This window comes from Sciurus carolinensis, chromosome 7, assembly GCF_902686445.1.
Source record: "Sciurus carolinensis chromosome 7, mSciCar1.2, whole genome shotgun sequence".
In the NCBI taxonomy this organism is placed as follows: domain Eukaryota; kingdom Metazoa; phylum Chordata; class Mammalia; order Rodentia; family Sciuridae; genus Sciurus; species Sciurus carolinensis.
The window spans coordinates 73,512,010-73,534,934 of NC_062219.1; the positions used below are offsets into that span (position 1 = coordinate 73,512,010).

Here is a 22,925-nt window from a genome sequence, read left to right on the forward strand (position 1 = left end):
CAAATTAAAATTATTACCAACTAATCGGCAAGTCATATTTATTGAGAAAATTCACTGATCTTTCTATCTACAGATTGGTGGGAAATTATGTTGGAGACATTTCTTAAGATTTTTTATTATGGAAAATTATTTTAAGAAGGAGATGTTGTAGGCTCATTTTAGAGTGGCAGACAGACCAAAACCTGTTTTAAATTCATTCTTGTTTACATGATCCAGAGTGCACTAAACTAACTCACAAGAATGTGAAGGGTTAATGTTCATAAAACCTTTGAACGCCTATCAGTTTTGCTCTGTAAGATTCATTTCTTATTTAACATTTGCATATTTACAGTGTATATATAATGTTTCTCCTAACTGGACACTTCATGCAAAAAGGAATGATGTATTTATCTTTTTTTTTTGTCCTACTGTGAACAATATTAATAAATGCTGGGTGTGTGTGTCATCTTTCATATTTTAGAAAGCAGGAAATTCTTGGTTTATATTGATTATGAGGTAGTAGGATGCCATTTTATTTTCCATCTGACATAAAAATATGTGGGAGAAGGTATACTTGCTGCTTGTCCCTTTTGCCTTCTTTACTTTTTCCCAATAGGTAACATTCTGTTTCTTTTTGGGCTAGAAATCATATATACTGCCACAATGGTAGGAGAAGACTAATTTTATGTTGCAGCATGGTTTTAAGGGAATTTTACTCAGATAGCTGTAGTTGATCCAACTTCTAAGTACCCACACAACTGGGTCATTTGCTTAGGCTTATTCTGTTTTGGTTTGGTTTTCAGACCCAAAGTATGTAACTTTTTTATTATGTGTATATATATATAAAAAAAAAAAAAGAAGAAGAAGAAGAAAAGAAATCCTGGGTGAAGTTATTGTCAAGTTGGTCACATAGAGAATTCAGCACATTATCTTTTCAAGATAAGGGGAAAATAAGGTATGTTATCATTGAAGCATAGAATTTGTGGAATCAGAAAGGATTTTGTAGAAAAAGTGATTCTGGTAAAAGGAAAGTGGTTAGCAGAGGGGAGATGATGATGTACTAGTCAGAAGGAGGAATAATGCCATGACTATTGAGTACCTGTTATGTGTTCAGTGGGATATTTGGCAGCGAACAAAATAATGGTCCTTATTTTGAGCTTATTATCTATATGGCAGAATGTACATGGAAAGAAGGAATTATATTCTAAAATAATATGCCATGTAGTATTGCAGAAGTTGACAAAATAGTTTCAATTCTCTGGAGAAAAATGCCATCTGAAATCATTAAAGTCAAGCATCTGCTACACTTTACATGTGTGTTATACCAAAGGTACTGTAGAAGAGATGGGTGTGAGTGCTTGCCCAGCCACGCAGCCTCTTCATAATGCAATTGTGGTTGGAAAGGAGGCAATCAGTGGGAAAGGAAGGTGGCAGGAGCCCTGAGGTGGGGTTATCATGTGGCATTCTGAGCAAAACTTCTGTCCTGAGAGTTGGCCACCTCCATTGTTTATATAGAAAAGGCAAATTGCTTTCTTTACTTCCTTGCTGCTTGTTTAATCTGTCCATTATTTTCTTTGTATACTCTACATGTTTTCCCCCAAATTTTGGTGATTATTTTGAAATCATTGTAGTGGATCTCATTCAGTTTTTGTTTTTGTTTTAATGAACTAAAATAGTAAAGGAAATAACACAATGTATTATATCAACATTTTTCTCCACTTTGGTGAAACTTGCAAAAAGTTCTCCCCTTTGTTTATTAATTATTGTTCTGTAGAAAATTCCAGAGTCATTGCACTGTACTAAGATGCCAGAAGTGTGGACCCTGGTTCTAGTTCTGCACCCAAGAGACATATGCTTTGGACAAGTTGCAGATTTTCTGTAAACCTCAGTGTTTTCCATCTAAAAAGAGAGTTGGTCTAGCTGAGCTTTTATGCTCCCTTCCAGCCAAGATTCTGGACATGATATTCCTTCAGAAACAGTTAGGCGTAAAAAAATGAATTGCTGTTAAAGTTGCACAGAACCCGATTATCAGTTCAGAAAAGTGGTCCTAGGAGTTTTTTGTTTTTCTTTTTAAGCCTGAAGCAAATATATACATACCTTGCTATCACGTGATCCTGATTTCTGATGGTTGATGTCTCTCCCAAAGTGCATGGTTCACTGCGTGCAAACAAAATGTGGGTTTAAATGAAGAAGTGTCGCTAGAGTTCTTGACCTCTAGGCTGAACATGGCTACATGGACTACTTGTCAAAAAAATGAAGCATGGATATACTACTGGGGAGGAAGGGACATGTCTAGCCCTGTTATTCATTTCCAGTTATTGGATATGCATATATTATATGTGATTCCCTCACTTCTTTGTGAGATGCCAAGAGAAAGTATCTTCCACCTCCATGCAGTAAATATTGAGGAATTCTGTATTCTTAACTCCTCTGGTACTTGAAGGTTGCCTTAAAAGAGTATCTAGCTATATAATAAGTAACAGAACCCTTTTATTCTGTTCATATGTTTGTGTATTTAGGGTCCTTTCCTGTAAGAGCTTACCTGTATGCTGACTAATAGCAATTAAACTAAGTGTAGCAAAATAGTGCATGTTACAAAGTTAAAATTCTCAAATGAAGAGCTCTCTGCTTGTAACTGTGCTTCTAATGAAGCAGAGAACTGTGTGACCATCAGAAAAACAGAGCTGCTAACAGCTCCATATGGGGCATTGTGAAGCAGTTCTGTTGACACATGAATACATTTCATATGATTATCGTAAAATTGTGGTCTGGAAATTGAGCAGCCATGGTGCTGCATTTCAGACTTCACATTTATAATAAGCTGTAATAAAGTAAACATTTTAAATGGCTATGAGAATAGGCGTTACTTGCAATCACAAATGTATGTTCAATTGAAGTGCTTTTGAAGCTCAATTTGACAAAGCAAACAAATTTCCTGGCATTATTAACATAATTGTTCTCACTGTTGAGCTCTGATTTCTAAAAAGTTATTTAAGCAAAAAAAAAAAAAAAAAAAAAAAAGCTGCTGAAAAAACAAAATAAGAATGAGTTTTTCCTTTTATCATGTCATATGATGAAAGATTCACTTTGCTACTTCTCCTGCCTTTCCAATCCATTGGTAGTCTGTTTAACTCTTGAGTTCTTATTTCATGATTAATCTAAGGTCAAATTCAGCTGTTTGTTCTGCCATGAGCTGGCTCTGAAGTAGGGCTACACAGCATTCATTTGCTAGTGAACCTTCAAGAGAGGGAATAGTTGAAACAGGGATCTTCATCCCCCTCCCACACACCTTTCCTAAGACCAGAAAATGACTAGAATATTCATTTTACAACAGAATGAAGGAAGCATGACTATATCTAAATTTAACACTGATTAGATGGTAGGATTTGAAGGACTGTTATCTCTGGAATATTCCAAAAACAAAACTGGAAATGATAGTGGTAACATTTGAAGCATGGTGCTGATACAGTTAAAGAAGTGATAATTTGGAGCTTCTGGGCACAGATAGACTCCAGGCAGTGATCCACTGTGCCCGCTGTGGCAGCTGACAAAGCTGGTGATGTATTCTCTGCTTTTTGTGTTCTAATGCTCCAAAGTGTTCTCTGATTTTTAATAAACCGCCAAACATCCCTCCTGTGTTGTCATTGGATTGTAGCAGAGCCTCCGTAGCAAGTATGCTACTCACACAACAGTCCACCATAGTGGGAACCACAGGAGCTCAGTGTTGCAAGTGTACTTGTGTAAAAGTTGGTGAAGGTACAGCGTGGCACTCTTCAAAGACTCACACAGTGATTTCTAATCCTCATAGAGTTGAACTGACTGTGTCAAAATTAGAGGGAGGCAACACACTAGCATGAGACTGTCCTATAAAATACAACTGGTAAACATTCTTGCCAAGCATATTACTTACCTGATACATTATTTTTGATAAACTCCAAGATTGTGCTATATGTTTTTTAGAGGAAAAGTGAAAAGCCACCTACTTCAGTCATCTTCTGACTTAATTTCATGTACCCAGAAAATAATTTCCCAGCAAATAATAGATAACCACAGCTGCCTCATTTAGAATAGATCCTCTGGAGACTTGATAAGAGCAGTTGGGTGGTGAATATCCAAAAATGTGGAGATTTTTTTGCTCATGTAGTTTCAGATTTTATTCTTTATTACCACTAGGAGACATTCCAATTATCCTAACTGGGAAAGAGAACAAAAACCTCAGAAAGTTCAAGAAGTGGGAAAGGAAGGAACAAAATGACAAGTTAATCTGATTCCAAATGTAATCTTTAGGAATTAAAAATTGTGAATTGTGATCTTTGAAAAAGCGGGTGATCAGTATTTCTAAATGTAGATGTTTTTCAAGATAATAGCATACACTTTACATACATGAAAAATTCTAAACAAAACCACCCCACCTTCTTTTTAAGCTTAAAAATAAAAGCAGGTAAACCAGGTTTAAAAATAAAAGCAGGTTCTCTGCCAGGGAAGAGAACACTTTAAATCACTGGACCCTGCTAAAATATTTAAATAGCACTAATTATCAGTGAAATCTTGCATATTACTCAACTGAAAAGCACTGTATCCCCCAGACCTAACCTAGGACACTTAAAACTTAGTCTCTTTTTCTGAATCTTTTTTACTACCCACATTTGAGATTTCTTGCACTTTGTTTGTCTCATCTTCTTTCTAGACCTCTTCTCTCCAAGCTGGTATTGGCCAGCACACAGCACTGAGGCTCATGGTACGCTTTGGCTTTGTTTTTTTCTCATATGCAGCCTATTTTTTTAAAAAATCATTCGCATTTTGGATGATTATATTTCACTGAGCTCAGCACAATTACTGGAGTCCACATGTCTCTTAGTTTATGGTGACCACAAAGGCTACTTCATTAGTTCAACTCCATTAGCTCTTTGGTTTAGCTATTTAGGAAAAAATTCTTTGGTTTTGTTTTTTGTTGTTTGGTACTGGGAATTAAACCCAAGGCCTTGCACATGAAGCACATCTGCCCCAGAGCTATAACCCCAGTTCCTGAAATTTCTTGATTAGGAGCAAATGACAATAAAAAGTTCCTTTTTCTTTAGTATGTTGAATTTTACTGTTGTTACTAAGAGAAAATACAGTGTATAGCTCTAGATCCAAATACAACCTTGCAAGAATTGATTATTCTGATACTTAATTTCTTTGTTATTATAAAAAGGATAGTAATACCTGCAAAGTGCCATCCTATATATCTTATATTTGTTTAATTCATTTATATATTTAACATTTAATAAATGTTGTCTCCCTTTCTTTTCTCCATGAAGAAAAAAACTCAGTCAATAATTAAACATAAATATCTCTGATGAAAATAATTATCTTGGCTGAAAAATCTTAAAATAGTTTTGAGTATAGGTTATCAAAATAATGAATTTGCTGTCTCCCCTGGTTTTGTACCACTTTTACACATGAATGGTCATGCATATATGCATGCATGTGCACGTACACTAATCAATACAGAGAATGGGGGGCACTTTAGTACTTGAATATTGCAGAATGAAAGTGTTTGATCTGATGATTGCCAAATTTTCTGTTTGGAGTTTCAGCTCCAAAGTATTTGATTTTTTGAGGGGTTATTGAGGTAAGCTTTGAAAAAAAAAATTCTTGTAGGAAGATATTTAGAAAGTATGACACAATGCAGATAATTTATTGCAATCATATTCAAACTTTCAATATCTTTTGAATGTTTTTTTATATTTCTGGTATCTGGAGCTGATGAAGCAGATTTGTGTAAATCCATCATGCATGTCTTTCAAAGAGAGCATAAAAAATGGAACCCATTGATTCTAAGCATTATTATCTCGATTTGTATAATACCTGTCAACAACTCCAAATATTTTTTCTCAAAGAAGGCATATAATTTGTACCTGGTAAAGAGTTATTCTTTAAGTGACTGATTGGACATACCAAAGTCAGGTTACAGCTGCTGGGGTCAGAAGTCTCAATAATGCTGCATTGATTTTAGGTACAGACTCGTAAGAAGGAATCCTGGAAGCTTTGTTTGCTCGGATGAATCCTAATCACAGGAACATTTTCACTAAATTAAGGAGTTCTGTGTATCTAATCTAATGATTCAAAGGCTTTGTGGGTCTGTGGGATTTAGTTTCTGATAGTGCCACTAAAGCTGAGTCATTTTAAAGAGAAAGTGCTTATTCTAGATGATCAGAGGAGAAGAATCTCAGCATTATTGTTGGTGTTTTAAATGCTAAACTGAATGGGGAGGAAATCTTTTATTATTATTGAAGCATTTTAGTTTACTGCCACATACCCATGTAGATCTGTCTGAGGGCTCTAGCCTTTTAAGAAGAGCATAGTTAAATCCTTGAGTTTATAATAGGTGAGAGAAAGGAGATAATAGTATATATAACCAACCTGCATTTTGCTAAAGGAATTTAAAAATATTGTTGGGTCTAAATTGTTAGCAAGTCCTTGAAAGTAAATAATGAACTCATTTGAACTATACATTGACAGCCGCTATGTGCATTGGCACACACCTCTAATCCTAGTAAAGGGGAGGCTGAGACAGGAGAATTATAACTTTGGAGACAGCCTGGGCAATTTAGCAAGACTCTATCTCCAAATAAAAGTTTAGAAAAGAGCTGGGGTATAGCTTTGTGGTAGAGCACACTTGCTTAGCAGCTGTGAGGCTCTAGGTTCAATTGCCAATACTGCAGAGGAAAAAAAAAAAAAAAAGAGGAATGTACATTGACATCTTAATGAATTGCCTAGCTCAAATATCTGCTTCAGCATATTATGAACTTTTGGTAACATGGATATTTAATAATCATTAAGATGATTTTCAGCTTGGTTTATGTTAGTGCCAGAAGTGGATAGACTGTTTATAAAATTCAGTAGAATAAACTTCATGAATTATTTGTATTGATTGCACAACAGACATCTTTAAAAGTGAGCAAGATCAGATAAACCTGAAAAAACTTTTAGACATACATATTGTATTTTATCCTCCTTATGTTAATGGTATATTATAATGCTTTCCTTGGTTGTGTAAGTTTTATTATCTCAGGCATTCAGTGAAATTATGATCTGCTTATAATTCTCATCCTGCTTGGTACTAAACAGACTGGGAGCCAACATACTATCCTATATAAAGTTTGGCACTCTATTAAGCCATTGCTATAACCTCACCTTACCTGGAGAAGTGACTATTTTTTCCACATGACCTTTTCCTTTTGCTAGTTGTACCCATAGGAAGGTCATTCAGTCCAATAATGACTTTTCATTTGGTTTAGAAATCAGACAAAAGCTTTGCAGCTGTGAAATGTAGCCTATTTTAAAATTAACCTATTATAAATCCTTAATGATTGAGAAATTCTGCAATTTGCTATTATTTGTGGTTTATCCTGCTTCTAGAATAGCAAACAGCAGAGATGATACAAGTCAGAATGATGTGCATTTGGAAATTGAAGGCAAAGAAACAACAGATACTGTGCTTGGTTCAAGCCAACATGTTATGTATGCCCTCTGCCCTTCATCAGTCACATGCTACTTTCTCTCCCACCAATGGACTCTCCAAGGTGGAATGTAATCCTTGGAAATAATTACTTGAGTGGCAGTTTATTTTTGAAGAAATAAAATTGCTCCTAAGTGTGATCTACCTTTGCCCCCATCAAATTTTTTCAACTTATAACCTAGATTCTGAGGGAAAAAAAGGGCACAGAGGTGTGATTCAAACCTAGAATTTGAATTTTGATAATAAAACAAAATTAGTTCTGTGTCCTTATGCAAGTTACTTAAACTCTCTGGCTTCAGTCTCCACACCTCTAGAAATCTCAGGATTTGTGTACAGATTAAATTAGACACTATATTAGAGAATGTAGTAGGGATATAATATGTCTCTGTACCACTTACTATCCATTAAATCCTGATTGAATATTTAACTCCTGTGTCTTTGTTTCCCTGTATATAAAATGGAGATACTAATAATGCTTTCTAGGGTTGTTTTGAGGATTAAATTTTTTTAAAGCTCTTAGAACAATATTCCATACCGATGAAGTCTTGAATAATAATTATTACTCATTCTGGTTGGCAGATATTAAATTAATAACCAACAAATAATTTATAGGTAATGATAAATAATGGAAAGTTGTAGGGTATACATAGATAACTCATAAGAGCCAGAAGGATAAGCAGGGGCTATATGTCATTAGTAATTTGCAATGGTAAGCTATTGATGGGATGATATGATTGGATTTACCTGTTTTTTTTTTTTAATTGACATGTTTCTTTTCTCTTTTAACTTGCCTTTAAAATTTTAATACAATAAATTCAGTCCTCCTGGTATACAGTCCTACGAATTTAGGTAAATGCATATAGGCAAATAGCTGCCACTGGAATCAAGAAACAAAACAATTCCATCACTCCCCAGTAATTCTCACATGACTCTCCTTTGTAATCAATCACTTCTTCCACTTCCAAACCAACCACTGATCTGTTTTCTGTTTCTTTAATTTTCCTTTTCTGGTATGTCCTATAAATGAAGTCATGAACTCTATAGCTTTTCAAGTCTCGCTAAATCTGCTGTAAACACTAGTAATTTGGAATTTTATGTGAATGTTTGTTTTCATTTCTCTTGGGTTATACCTAAGAATGTAATTGCTGGTTCTTATGATTGGTATATGTTTCACTTTATAAATAAACTTCCAAACTGTTTTCCAAAGTGTTTATACCATTTTCCCATTCCCAGTAGCAGCGTATGTGAGATTAGTTGCTTTATGTGTTGTCAGCACTTAATATTTCAATATATTTTTATTTCAGACATTCTAATAGCTATACAGTAGTATCTCATTGTGGTTTTAATTGTAATTACAGACATGTCCCACCACACCTGGCCCATTTAAAAAATGGATTGTTCATTTTCTTTTTATTGAGTTTTAAGATTTCTTTATATTTTTATGTATTCTAGATGTATATATCTGTGTGTGTTATGTGATTTGCAAATATTTAATCTGTTTGCTTTTTCATTATTCTTTTAATAGTGTCTTTAGAGAGCATAAGTTAAAAATTTTTTAAAAAATTTTTAGTTTTTATTTTATTTATTTATATGGTGCTGAGAATTAAACCCAGTGCCTCACACATGCTAAGCAAGCACTTACCACTGAGCTACAACCCCAGCCCTAAGTTTTACATTTTGATAATTTATTACTTATTTTATGGATCATATTCTTGATGTTATTTCTATGAAATCTTGCTAACCCAAGTTCACAAAGATTTTCTTCTATGTTTTCTTTTAGAAGTTTTGTACTCTTGATTTTATGTTTAGGTGTGCTTTCCCTTTTGAGTTCATTTTTGTATAAGGTGAATAATATGGATTGAGTTACGTATTTTATGTATGGCTATCCAGTTACTGCAGCACCATTTGTTGAAGAGACTACTCTTTATCCATGGCATTGCCTTGGTCAAGTATCAGTTATGTAAATCCATTTATGTAAATGGATCTGTTTCTAAGTCCTCTGTTCTGACCCATGCCTGACTCCATGTCTTATACCCCAGTGTCTTGATTACTGTAACTTTATACTAAGTATTGAAGTCAGTATCACTTCTTCAGTTTTTTCTTTTTCAAAATTGTTATGACTGTTTAGTTTCTTTGATTTTTCATATAATTTTAGAATAAGACTTTTAATATCTGTTAAAATTCTCTCTGGATATTGTATCAATCTGTAGATCACTTGGGAAAGAATTGATACCTTAACAATATTGAATCTTCCAATTCATGGGTATAGTATACCTTTCCATTAATATATGACCCTCTTGTTTTTCTTCTTTTCGTAGTTTTCAGCATTTTATAGTTGTCAGCATATAGATGCTTTAATTTTTAAAGATTTATACCGATTTCATATTTTAGTGTTATTATAAATACTACTTTTTAATTTTTAAATTTCTATCTGTTCATTATTGGTGTATAGAAATAAATTTTGGGTATTCATATTTTATATCTACTTTTATATGTTTTTAATATCCTTTTATACTGCAACCTTATTAAATTCATTAGTTCTAGGAACCTCTTTATAGATTTCTTCTCTATAAATAATATCATCTGTGAGTAGTGACAGTCTTATTTCCCTCTTTCCAGGCTGTAGGTCTTTTATTTGTTTTCCTTTTAAGCAAGAGAACGTCTTGATTGGATTTATATTTTTCAAAAGTAAATCTGTCTGCAGTATAAAACAATCAATGGGATGGGTTAATGTACAAAGACACTAGTTTGGCAGTTTTTGCAGGAATCTGAGAGATAGTGCTGGCTTGGACTGTGACTGAAAAAGAGGAGTCAGACATTAAAAATGTAGTTTGGAGGTAAGTAGAATGTGGTAAAGGATTGAATATGAGGGAAAAGAAAAGGAAGGAATCAGGAGGACTCCTAGGTTTTTGCCTTGAAGAACTGGGTGAATGGAGTCACCATTTTTTGAGATAGAGAAGACAAGAGAAGAAATAGATTTTTTAAAAAATATTTTTTAATAGTAGATGACACAATACCTTTATTTTATTTGTTTTTATGTGGTGCTGAGGATCAAACCCAGTGCCTCATATGTGTGAGGCAAGCACTCCACCACTGAACCTTAGCCCCAGCCTGAGAAGAAATAGATTTGAAAGAAGATGAAAAATAGAGTTTGAACAGGGTAGTTTGTGAAGGGTGTGGAACATTCAAATAAAGGTGTCAAGTAGGTACCAGGAATGTAGCTCAGTGGTGGAACCTGGCTTATACAAGGCCGTAGATTCATTCCCCAGCACCACAGGGGGCAGAGAAAGGTGTTAGGTAAGTAGCTGTAATGTATATACAATATGTATGTATTCTCTAAAAGGTACATAGAGAGTATAAGAGGAAGAGTTTGAGAAAGTCAGGTCTAAGTGGAATGTCCTTCAAAGGCTTGCAGAGACAGTTTTTGTTTTCACTTGCATTCCCTTTGTACCTTCTACATTCCAAGCTTATAAAATCTTTTTCACTTATGCCTTTGGAAACCTTGTTAACCACTGTCTGATATATGTGTTTCTCCCTCCTTTCTTGCTTATTTGAACTTATTTTCTCTCTTCCCCTTTCTTCTTCCCTTTTATAAGCTGATGTCTTATCATCCTTTAAATTTTTGCTTAAATATCATCTCCATAGATGATCCCCCCCAAAACTACATGTCTTTCCCCCTGCATTAGTCTCTATTACACATAATGTTTTCTTGGTAGACCTTATCATAATTGGTAATTATTTCTTTGTTTATTGCCTGCCTTTCAAATCAGACTACATTCCCAAGGGTAAGGATTGTGCCTGCCTTCTCTATTATATTACCAGTTCACAATTTGTTCCTGCTTGGATGAGAGAAAAGGTGGATCTAGAGCTCAGAAAACAGGAGGAGATAAAATTTGGGGGTTATCCATGTATAAATGGCATTTAAGTGCAAGCATATGGGAACTTGATAACTTCAGAAGAGTCAGCAAATAAGCCTGAGAAGGGTGTGCAAAGGAGAGAGGAGGAAAGCCAGATTGTGCATCCTGGACTGTAGACAAATGTTTTCAGAAGGCAGGGGTTTACTGTGCCAAAGCAGTGCTGAGGGATTCATATATGAGTCCATTTGATTTAGCAACATAGAGGTCATTGATGAACTCAACAAAAGTTTTGCTGGAGTAGAAAAGTGAAAGCCACACTGGAATGATACCCATCATAGTAAATATGAAATAACTTTTTTGTTGTTATTTTATTTTGCAACACGGTCTCACCAAGTTGGCCTGCTGACCTGGAATTTGCTTTCCTTCTGCCTCACTTTCCCAAATACCTGGCATAACAGGTGTGAGTCACCACACCCACCTAGTTGATGAATAGTAGACTACAGAATTATTACTCTCCAGCACAGTTGTCTTTTGTTGAGTTCAGTATATCAGCTAACATTCATATGCCCACATAGGTGTTTAGTAATTGAGTATATTTTATAAGTTTTTGTTTACCTGAAACATTTACTTCTGTTTTGATTGTAGTATTAGAAAAGGCTCTTTAAAACTTACAATAGATGAGAAAAACTTGTTTCAAAAGGGTCTTTTGTAATTTTGTGCTGTGGAACCCTGCTTTGGTGTCTGTACCAGTCTTGGACCTATCTTAAGATGGTTTTATGTTAGCTTACCAGAAGCATGGGCACATCTCCTGCTCATGAAGGAGAGAATTCTTGCTATTGAGTTTCTACCTTAGCAAATGCGAAGTATGACATTTATACATAGTTCTTCATTATAAAGACACAATAGATATTAGTGAAGGAACTTTTTTAAAGTGGTAGATCTAGCATGTTTTTTAAAAGCATAACTTTCACTGTGTGTGATGGTAGTAATCCCAGCTACTCAGGTGGCTGAGGAAGGAAGATGGCATGCTCTAGGTCAGGCTGGGCACCTTAGTGATACCCTCCGCAACATAGTGAAATCCTGTCTCAAAATAAAAAGGGCTGGTGATGTGACTCAGTGGTAAATCATACCTGGATTTGATCCCTGGTACCAAAATAAAGTTTTTTTAAACAAAAAGGTAAGTTTTGTCAATCCTCTAGACAATGAATTCATTTTCTAAAAGTAATAATAACATGATGTATTATTTATTGTATTAATGTATTAATTATTATATAGCTAATAATTTAGTCTTCCACTGTTCATATCACTCTGACCTCACAAGGAAAACTTTTTTATTATTTCTTTTTGTTTCTGATTTGTTTTATTTTCTCTAATGTAGTTATTTATGTGAAAACAAGATTTTAAGTTGATTTCTTGAGATATGTTTTTAAAAATCCACCTTTTGTCACACTATAAAGGTAGAACTTGAAGGATCAAAAAACAGAATTGTAACTTCAGGAAAGAAAAAATGGCCAAATTAATTTGAGTACTGACAGCAAGTCACAAAAACTCTTAAGTGTGAACCTGTATTTACATCTCATGTATTCACTACACTTTCCCTCTTTCTTCCTTCTCTTTTCTTTCTGCCTCTCTCCCTTTCTTTCAATAGTAATTTTAAATTTTGGCCAAAACAAATGGTGGTAGTACCTCCTTAGCATAACCTAGACTGTTAAAGAAAATTTTGTTCTTAAAAAAATTCATTGGGGTCTAGAGTTGTGCTCAGTGATAGAGCCCTTGCCTAGCACATGTGAGGCACTGGGTTCAATCCCCAGCACCACATAAAAACTAAATAAACAAAATTATTATGTCCATCTACAACTAAAAATATATTTTTCAAAAATCTCTTGGAGGGCCCCATGGAAAAAAGTAGAAGCAGTTTTAAAAGACCCAGGAGCCAATCTCAAATTTCCCAGTGGCCAAAATTGAAATAATTTGAGCAACAAACTAAATGAAGACAGTGTTTTATTATAAGCCAAAGAATAAAATAAATATCCATGAGTTCATATTGATATAAATAAGCAATTAAATAGGGGCTGAGGAACAAATCTTCATTATAGAAGTTCAGATAATAAATGTACAAGGAATTGAGGAAATAGAAAATTCCTTTGGGATACTACAATAATGATAGCTGCAGGCCAGATTTGTGTATGAATGCTAAAATTGATGGAAACTTTGAGAAACAGGTTATTTATATAGCGTTAGAGTATCTACCCCAAGAAATTTTATAATTTCTATGATAATTTTAATAAGTAACCACAAATTCTTTAATACCCTTCCTACTAGGAAGTGGAGCTTAATTCCCCTCTCCTTGAATAGAGCTAGATATAATGACTTACAACTAAACATAGACTATAGAAAGGAAAAAAAAATAGTAATTTTATAGTAGAAAAACCAGGCAGGCACATTTAAATGTAATCAGGGTTAACATCACTAATAATACTTTCAGATTTGATAAAATGAGAAGGGCGAGTCTCTGGCCACACGTCCTGTGTGGGGCAAGGGTTCCTGTAGGAGGGATGTGCTGACTTTGAAATAAAAACATTACCAGAAATAATGACAGAAGACAGAATCTTAGAAGCAGGGACATGACTGATTGAGCCATCCATAAGGGTCTGGCTCTGTCAAAGGAAGGATCCTTGGTTTATTTATAGCAGTATAGATCAAAAGGGGACTGGTAGGAGCTTTTTGCATGAAAAACAAGATGCGGGGGTGCAGTTAAGCAAGCCATTTGACTCTAGTGGGTCCAGGGCTTTTCACTTGAACTTCCGTGGTGAACCAACACAGGATAACCACATGACTCAGGCAGTTCTGAGGCTAGATCCTCCTGTATAATAGCTCAACCACGCTTAGTTCGCATACAAGCTGAGGGTGACTCCCGGCATGTGTCCCTCCAAACCCATAACCTTAGTCTCATCTTGAGCAAACATCAGAAAATCCCAAACTGAAGAGGATTCTGCAAAATATCTAACTAGTACTCTTCAAAAGAATCAGAAACTGTCTGAGAAACTGTACTCTTCAAAAAGAATGAAAAACTGTCTGGAAAGAGATGTGGCAATTGGATTGCCACTAAGGAGCTGTGGCAATTAAATGCAATATGATTTCCTCTTTGGGGTCCTAGAACAGATGAAGATGTTAATGGAAATACTAATAAAATATGTAGTATAGTTTTAATTGTGTTGTACCAATGCTAACTTTTTTAGAATTGATAATATAACATCATATGTAAAGTATAAACATTAGAGGAAGTTGGGTGAAGGAAACATAGAAACTCTCTGTACTATCTTTACAACTTCTCTGTCTACAATTATCTTAAAATTAGAAGTTCAAAAAAGAAGAAAACCAACTCCCTGGTGACTTTTTCAGTATGCAAGTGTTTGTTATTTCAAAGTGACTTCAAAACAAATTACTTCAGATAAACTATCCCTCCCTTAAGCCTTTGTGCAGTCTACTAAAAATAATAATAATAATAATAAAGTGAGTTTTTGATACTGAAACTGAACTTCCACAGAGCAGGGACAGTAATTCTAGAGGCTCCTGTCCTACCCTTAGAAATAGAGACTTCTTTTTGTCTACTGTGTGCAAGTCACTTCAGCCAACACCAATTGTGTGATTTTGTGATTTGGGGGGGTGGGGAACAGTCTGTAAAAAAGTGGTAGTACAGAGCAACTGTAATTCTGTCTGTCTGTTTTGTGTCTTTCATGCTGTGTGTATACTTGAACTGCTAATTTACAATCTTCAGAGGTACTAGGTTCAGTTTCATATGACAGTCACTTAACCCTAGATTATTGGTACATTCAAATACTATGAAAGTATGGTATTCAATAAGATGGATGCATGAAAAAAATTTTTTCCATATAAAATATGTATTGCTTTTACCCATTCTCCCCAAAAAACCAAAAGCTCATCAATTCAGTGTAATTATGGTGCAGATATGAAATTGTGATTTGTAAATATTTTATTATTTTTACTTTCAAGCTCTCATTAACTCAAACTAGAATAACATGGTTGATTTTAGAAGGCCTGACGGGGTCCTGGATTAACAAATAATAATATGTAATTGACTAAGGATGATTGTTATCATAGTAACAAATTATAATATGGGTACTAAAGTTAAATTACTTCCCTGTATGCCAATCGTTCTTTTGATCTGAGTATTAGTGAAATCTGTCTTTAGTTTGTACACATATGGGAGATATTATGTTTATCAGTTAGATATATTTTACCAAATACCCAAATGAGGGCTTTGCAGTGCATCTATCTTGGGAACATAACAGGCATGATCAATGAAGAAAGTACTGTTCTTGAACATGGAAATGCAGTTAAGTTAGTAGTGGCAGATGCATGTGTTTTTTAGAAAGCTCTGTTTCCCAGATTGTTAATGCTTGGCCAAACAGATACACAGATAGTTAATAAATACTACTAATTATTATAGTCAGATTGAGCAACACATGATTTATAGCAATTCTGAAACTAAGAACATGAGAATGATAAGCTATATGATAAAGACTTATTACCATAATTGCTATCCAGTAAAAGTACAGACTGCCTATGGTTGACTAGCAAGTCCCATTCTTATAAAGTGAATATAATTTTCTTGACAGCCATATTCAAAGTGTACCATTTATGTCAGCATAGTTTCTTTAGTGAATTTCCTTGTAAAGTTTTGTTTTTTGATAAGTAATACTTATTTTAAAATAAGTCAAAGATACAAATAAATGAAAAGATATTCAGTGATCATTGTTAAAATATCCATACTACCTAAAGCAATCTCTATCAAAATCCCAATGGTATTTTTTACAGAAGTAAAACTCATGTGGAATCTCAATGAATCCCAAATAGTTACAAGCCTCATACTTCCTGATTTTAAAACATACTACAACAGTAATTTAAATAGCATGCGTAATTACCAGCATAAAGATAGAGAGGCCACCAGGTATGGTGGCCCACTCTTGTAATCCTAACTACTTAGGAAGCGAAGGCAGGAGGATCACAAGTTTGATGCCAGCCCCAGCAACTTAGAGAGACCCAGTCTCAAAAATAAAAAGACTGGGGATATAGCTAGTGGCAAAGCATTCCTGGGTTCAGTCCCCAGTACCTGTCCCCCGTCCCACAAAGCAAAACAAAATTGTGAAACAGACTAGAGAGCCTAGAAATAAACCTGTGCATAGATGGGCCAAATGATTTTCCACAAAGGTCGCAAGACGACACAGTGGGGAAGGATAGTTTCTTCAATAAAGGGTGCTGGGAAAACTGAATATTTACATGCAAGAGAATGAAGTTGAGTCTGACTTTATACCACATAAAAAATTAACTGAAAAAATGGATTAAAAACTAAAATTTAAAACCTTAAATTATTAAACTCCTAGAAAAAAAGAAACACAGGGAAACTTTAGGACATAAGATTTAGCAGTGATTTCTTGGATATGACTCCAAAATTAGAGACTGTAACATTAAAAATGGTTAAAAGGGACTGTACCAAACTTAATATCCTCTGCTCATCAAAGGAAACAATCAACAGAGTACAACATAGAATAATTGTAAATCATATCTGATAAGGTGCTAATATCCAGACTGTATAAGAAACTCAGCACCACGTAAAAATAAATAAAGGTCCATCAATGACTAAATATATGTATATATTTTTAAATATATATATTATATATATATATGCATTAAAAAAAAACTTCTACACAACTCAACAACAGAAAACCTTGGTTAAGAAATGGGCAAAGGATTTGAGTAGACATTTCTCCAAAAACGTATTTAACCCGTATTCACATGAAAAGATGCTCAGCATCATCAATCATTAGGTAATTGTACATCAGAACTGCAATGAGATATCTGGAACCCAACAGGATGACCACTCCCAAGAGAAGACAACAGAGGTTGGTGAGGATACAGAGAAGTTGGAACCCTTGCTATTGCTGGGAATGTAAAAAGGTACAGCCATTTTGGAAAGCAGTATGGCAGTTCTTCAAAAAATTAAAAATAGAATTACTATATGATCCAGCAATCCCACTTCTGACTCTCTGGAAGAATTCAAAGGAGGATCTTGAAGAGATATTTGTGCCCCCACATTCATGACAACATCATTCATAATAGCCAAGAGTAGAAGTAACCCAAAAGTCCATTGACAGATGGTTGAAGACAACATGATATATACATGTGATGGAATATTATGTAGCTTTAAAAAAGAAGAAACTCCTGTCATGTACTATAACATGAATAAACCTCAAGGACATTTAACTAAGTGAAATAAGTCAGTCACAGAAGGACAAATACTGTAGGATTCTACTCATTTGGAGTATCTTAAGTAATCAAAAGCATAGAAGCAGAAAATAGAAAGGTCCACATAAGAAATTACCACATAAGAAAATACCACATAAGAAATTAACTGAAAAAATGGATTAAAAACTAAAATTTAAAACCTTAAATTATTAAACTCCTAGAAAAAAAGAAACACAGGGAAACTTTAGGACATAAGATTTAGCAGTGATTTTTTGGATATGACTCCAAAATTAGAGGCTGTCACATCAAAAATAGTTAAAAGGGACTGTACCAAACTTGAAACCAGAAGGTAGAAGGAATAATTAGTGCTTAGTGGGTCCAGAGTTTATGTGTTGCAAGACGAAAAAACCTAAGAGATTTGTTGCACAACAGTGTGAATATACTTAGCATGACTGAACTGTATACTTAAAAACTGCTAAGATGGTACATTTGGTTTTTTACCACAGTTTCAAAAATGTTTCATTGCCAATTTTATACTCAATTACCAGTTTTACTTATTGTCTATGATGTCCCAGACACTTTCATTTATTATTCTTCCAGTGACTCAGTATATTAGGAACTCATTTACGCATTTTGGAAATAAGAAAATGAAGACTTTGAAAGGTTTAAAAACTAATTTCTGTTAGATTCTCCACATAGTATAACACAAATGTGGTTACCTAATTGAATGAGTTGCCCAGTACTTGGATATAAATAGTAAATCAAAGTAAAAAGGTAGATCCATAATTAGAAGTACAGGAGAGATAAGACTACAATGATGAATATTTGAGAAAAAAGATAGCAAGGTTGCTAAGTAGAGTGTGGAGCATCATTTTTTAGAGTTGGGTCTAGTTCCAGAACCCCTGGAAATGTTGGACCTATTAGATTTGTTGAAAATGCAAGTAGTCCAATCAAATATAATACTCATTAAGGGACAAGGAATCCAATTTGAAAGTTTTTATGAAGATATGCACTGCCTAATCTGTGAATTGAAAGTGTCTTTTAAAAATTTGCTTCCCTTCATATTCCTAGGTGATAGTGAATATGTGAGTAGAAAACTGAGAGCATTTCAAATAATGCTAATGAAGTTAAATGATTGCAATCTACCATATTGTGAGGAAAAGTTGTTAGCTGTGAAAGATGAGGACAGAATTAAAATATTACCATGACTGGCATTTGATTTGAAAACTGCAAAGATAAGCTTAGGTTCCTCTTTATGAAAACTATCCTCACAACCCAATGGAATATCTTTTGAAAGGTTCTGTAGTTACCATGGATACTCCTTAGCTTTGATAAAGTAAGTTGTAATCCACATTCAATCATCTGAAGTGAAGAAGCCAAGAAACCCCCCAACTGAAGTCAAAGTAGCTTCATCTCTAAATTCATGCTGGTTTGGCAGATGGGAAGGAAGTAGCCTAAAGATTAGGTTTTGGGTTAATTATCTCTGCTTAAAAGCAAAATATTTAGGATGCACATTGCTTGGATTTAATCCTATCATTTACTGTTTATCTACAACTTTTTCTGTTTACAAATAAGGGGAAATTCTTGGGTTTTGACATACGAATTAAGATGGTGAGACCTTTCTGAAGGTTGATGAAACCTAAGCAGTATACAGAATTTCTGAAAGCCACAGAGACAGTATTGAAGGCTTGGTCCCCATGGTAACATATTTGCATTTGGCCCAGAAGTGGCTGCTATCTGCTTAGCTTTTTTAATTGCTATATATTGACAGCCGTTTTCATGACTATTTATAAAATGTCGGATAAATGAGCATGTGTACAGGGGAGTGCACACCATATCTTTAGGCTTGATTAGACACTTCAGATGACAAAGAGCTCTGCATGAAGAGTTACTGAGGTGTTTTTGGCATTTCCTAATGTGTCTGTCATATAGTGGAAACAAAAAGCCTTTCAAATGATTTAAATATTTTTGTCAATTCTCTTTTAAAACAGGTGACAAAAGAGCTAAAACAGTATGACAACAAAATTATAGAATGCAAATTTGAGAACAACAGCTGGGTCTTCATGAGACAGAGAACAGACAAAAGTTTTCCTAATGCCTACAACACTGCCATGGGTGAGTATGACAACCTACCAGTACTTGTTACATTAAAAAAAAAAAAAAAAAAAAAAAAAAAGCTAAGTTGTTAGAACCCAGATTGTGCTGTATGTGCCATTCTACTTAATGGTACATAGAGTCATTTGAACCTCACACTCGTTGACCAGAACAGTGCCATGTCTGGTGCCCCATTTGGCTTCTGTCAGCTTTAGGTTTTCCTCTCTAAACTAGGGGGCTTATGCCATGTGCCCAGAAGAGAAGTGTAAAGGGCAGGATACTGGGCTATGTACAAGTTGAATTTATTGAACAACAAAAACAAAAGCCATGATAATTTCAGATCTATTCAAAACTATAAAACCCATTGTTTGCCAGATGGTAAAAGACAAAGTTAGCAGGGAAAAATGTAATTTCCAGCTCCTAAAATAGCTTTACAAACAATGGAGAACAAAGTAAATGACAACCATTTTAAAAAATACAAAATCTGCTATGCTATCCTTCAGAATATTCTTTGGGTACAATCTGAGTGCTTTGGGGATTCAGAATAATTAAGCTTTTTCATGAGGAACAACACAAATTAATTGAAGTTTATAGGGTACACTTATTACTAGTAGCAGTTGCCCTAGATCACATTTTCACTGGAGTTGAAAAAGGTAAAAAACAAGATTAAAGGTTAATAAAGTTGTGTACTTTCAGCAGGCTTAGTCAATGATATGATAAGCTTAGGAGAAAACACAGAAATTACCAGTTTAGGTTTTGCAGTTTAAAAGTTATTATTGTATATTTAAGGCTCCTGTTGGATGTAGCATCCATGTTTGGATGAGTCAAAAGTAGCAATGATTAAGCCAGTGTTTTTTTTTATTTTTTCCCAAAACCAAGTAAGCAAATAAAATGAAAATGATTGGTACTGAATTTTGATCATTCAAGAAAAGATGCTTTATTTATTAGACAATTATCTTACTTAAAAGAAGTTATTAAAATAAAGTAATGCAGTCTGCCATAGGCATGGTAAGTAATGCTGTGCTACATGTTTCAGAGTGAACATCCTGAGGGAACACTTCTTCTCTAGATGTTTTAGTCAAATATGGACTATAGTTCAGTGTATTGTGCTAGAAAACCATGATGAAGACATGTTGATAACCTAAATATCTAAAGCTTTAATTTAAAATTAATATTCCAGTAAAGAATCACCCCTAGGAAAGCAGTTATTTGGAGGGTGGGCAGAGGGAGGAGATTAATCGGAAGCATGTCATCTCTTTGGTAAAATGGCAGTGTTTAAACCTTTCTCACAAGCCTGTGGTGAGTCAGCCTCCCTAATTAACCCTTACGTGAGTTTCTTGTCTCCCTTTGTCCACAGCTGTGTGCAATAGTATCTCAAACCCTGTCACCAAGGAGATGCTGTTTGAGTTCATTGACAGATGTGCTGCAGCTTCTCAAGGGCAGAAGAGAAAGCATCACCTGGACCCTGACACTGAGCTCATGCCACCACCACCTCCCAGAAGGCCACGCCCTTCAACCTAAGACCTACCTTCCTCTAACTTCAGGCTCAGGAGGAAGGATGAGTGAGGAAAAAAAAAATGCTGTTGCCCCATTTTTGTAGCCAGAAAAATTCAGAAACAAGTGTGGTTTGATGTTGATACACATTTGAATTAAAAAAAAAAAAAAAAGAAAAGAAAAGGAGAGGTATTGTAGCCATCCTGTATATTATTTGATGCATTTGTTTTCTCAGTGCTACAGTACCTAATGGACTTAAATATTTAATTTATATCTGGTAATATCAGCCTTACCTTGTGTAATCTGAAGATTGAAATATCCAAAGGTTTAAATGAGATTGAAATCAATGAAAAAGAGGCCTTGTTTATATATGGATAATCTTTATCTTTAATTTATAAAGTTAGCAATCTCGAACTGTGAGCACATAAAACTGTGTTTTTAGAAGCTGGGTTTCAACTATGGTAAATTTTCCTCTTAAAAATTTGGGCAATAGCATTAAAAGTTCTTGCTGTCATTTATCATGATTCCCTACATTTCTGAAATTCCTGTATTCAAAAACAGAGGACAGAGTTGTTAGGTATTGTGTATTAAACAACTTAGTCTGGTTTATATAATTTTAAGAAGTTTGTTTTGGAAATGTAAAAGTAAAAAAGTAAAGCTCCATTTTTGTGACTTGCATTGCTTCTTTAACAAGTCTTTTGAGTACATGTTTCTGTTGTTTGGAGTACAATATCAGATATCCAGTGTGTCCATTCTGGCAGTGGTTTTGAATTACTTTACGGAACTTAGATATACACCACCTGGTCTTTTATATGTTGTTCTCCTGGGAGACTTCCTGTTTTTAAATGCCAGGGCTGCTTTACCTCGGTGATATCAGCACATTATAAATTACATTAAAACACACAACTCACTGTGATATATGGGAGTGATATCAGATATAGATGATGTTGTGTTAATTCCCCAAAACAAAATGGTCAAGGAAATGCCAGCTGACTCCTCTGATTAGAAGGTAATGTCAATGTAATGGAATGCTGTCACTAGAAAATGCTCTCCCACTGCTAGACAAATGCAGAGGCAAAGTAGAGACATTTATAGAAACTAAACATCAAGGAAATTAAGACATTTACTGTCAAAGCCAAAACTGTATCTATATTCTATTCTAGGTATGTTGTTTCAGTGATACATCTGAATTCCAAAAATGTTTGCTGAGAGATAATGGGTTTAAAGGGCAGCTAATTGGTCATCTGCCTTTGTTGAGAAACTACGTTCTGATTGGTTTGCGAAGGAACTCTGAGAATTAGCTGATTAGAGGCTAATGTATTTATTTTTAGAGGTACAGGTTTTAAATATGTGTATTTAAAACAAATTTTCATGATCTGAATTTTATATATATATATATATATATATGCATATACATATAAGTATATGCAACAGTGTATATTCTTCTACTGATACAGCCAGACATGAAAACCCAACTGAGTTACCTAGCAGGCTGAATATGTGACAGGATTTCTATATGACACAGCACAGATTAACCAAAAATGTATTTATATGCACCTGAGTTTTAATGTTTTTAAACAGTTTTCTCCTGCAGTGCTTTTCTATGTGAAATTCTAGAGTCATGCTTGGACTTTTTCCTTTATTGTTCCCAAGTTACATAATGAGTAGTGAACTTATCCAAAATGCCATTTTAATGTTTTTTTTTTTTTTCCCTAGAGTGTTTTTGTATG

At 34.5% G+C, this 22,925-nt stretch overlaps 1 protein-coding gene across 1 annotated transcript in view; it reads left to right on the top strand.

The window, feature by feature from the left end:
* Positions 1–21,408, top strand: part of Rngtt (RNA guanylyltransferase and 5'-phosphatase) — a 311,879-nt gene extending 290,471 nt beyond the window's left edge. The window contains exons 15-16 of the mRNA XM_047558064.1: positions 19,599–19,722; positions 21,059–21,408. Of these exons, the coding sequence (XP_047414020.1) occupies positions 19,599–19,722; positions 21,059–21,222 (288 nt within the window). The 3' untranslated portion in view covers positions 21,223–21,408. The remainder of the gene's footprint in view (positions 1–19,598; positions 19,723–21,058) is intronic.
* Positions 21,409–22,925: the final 1,517 nt, after the last annotated feature.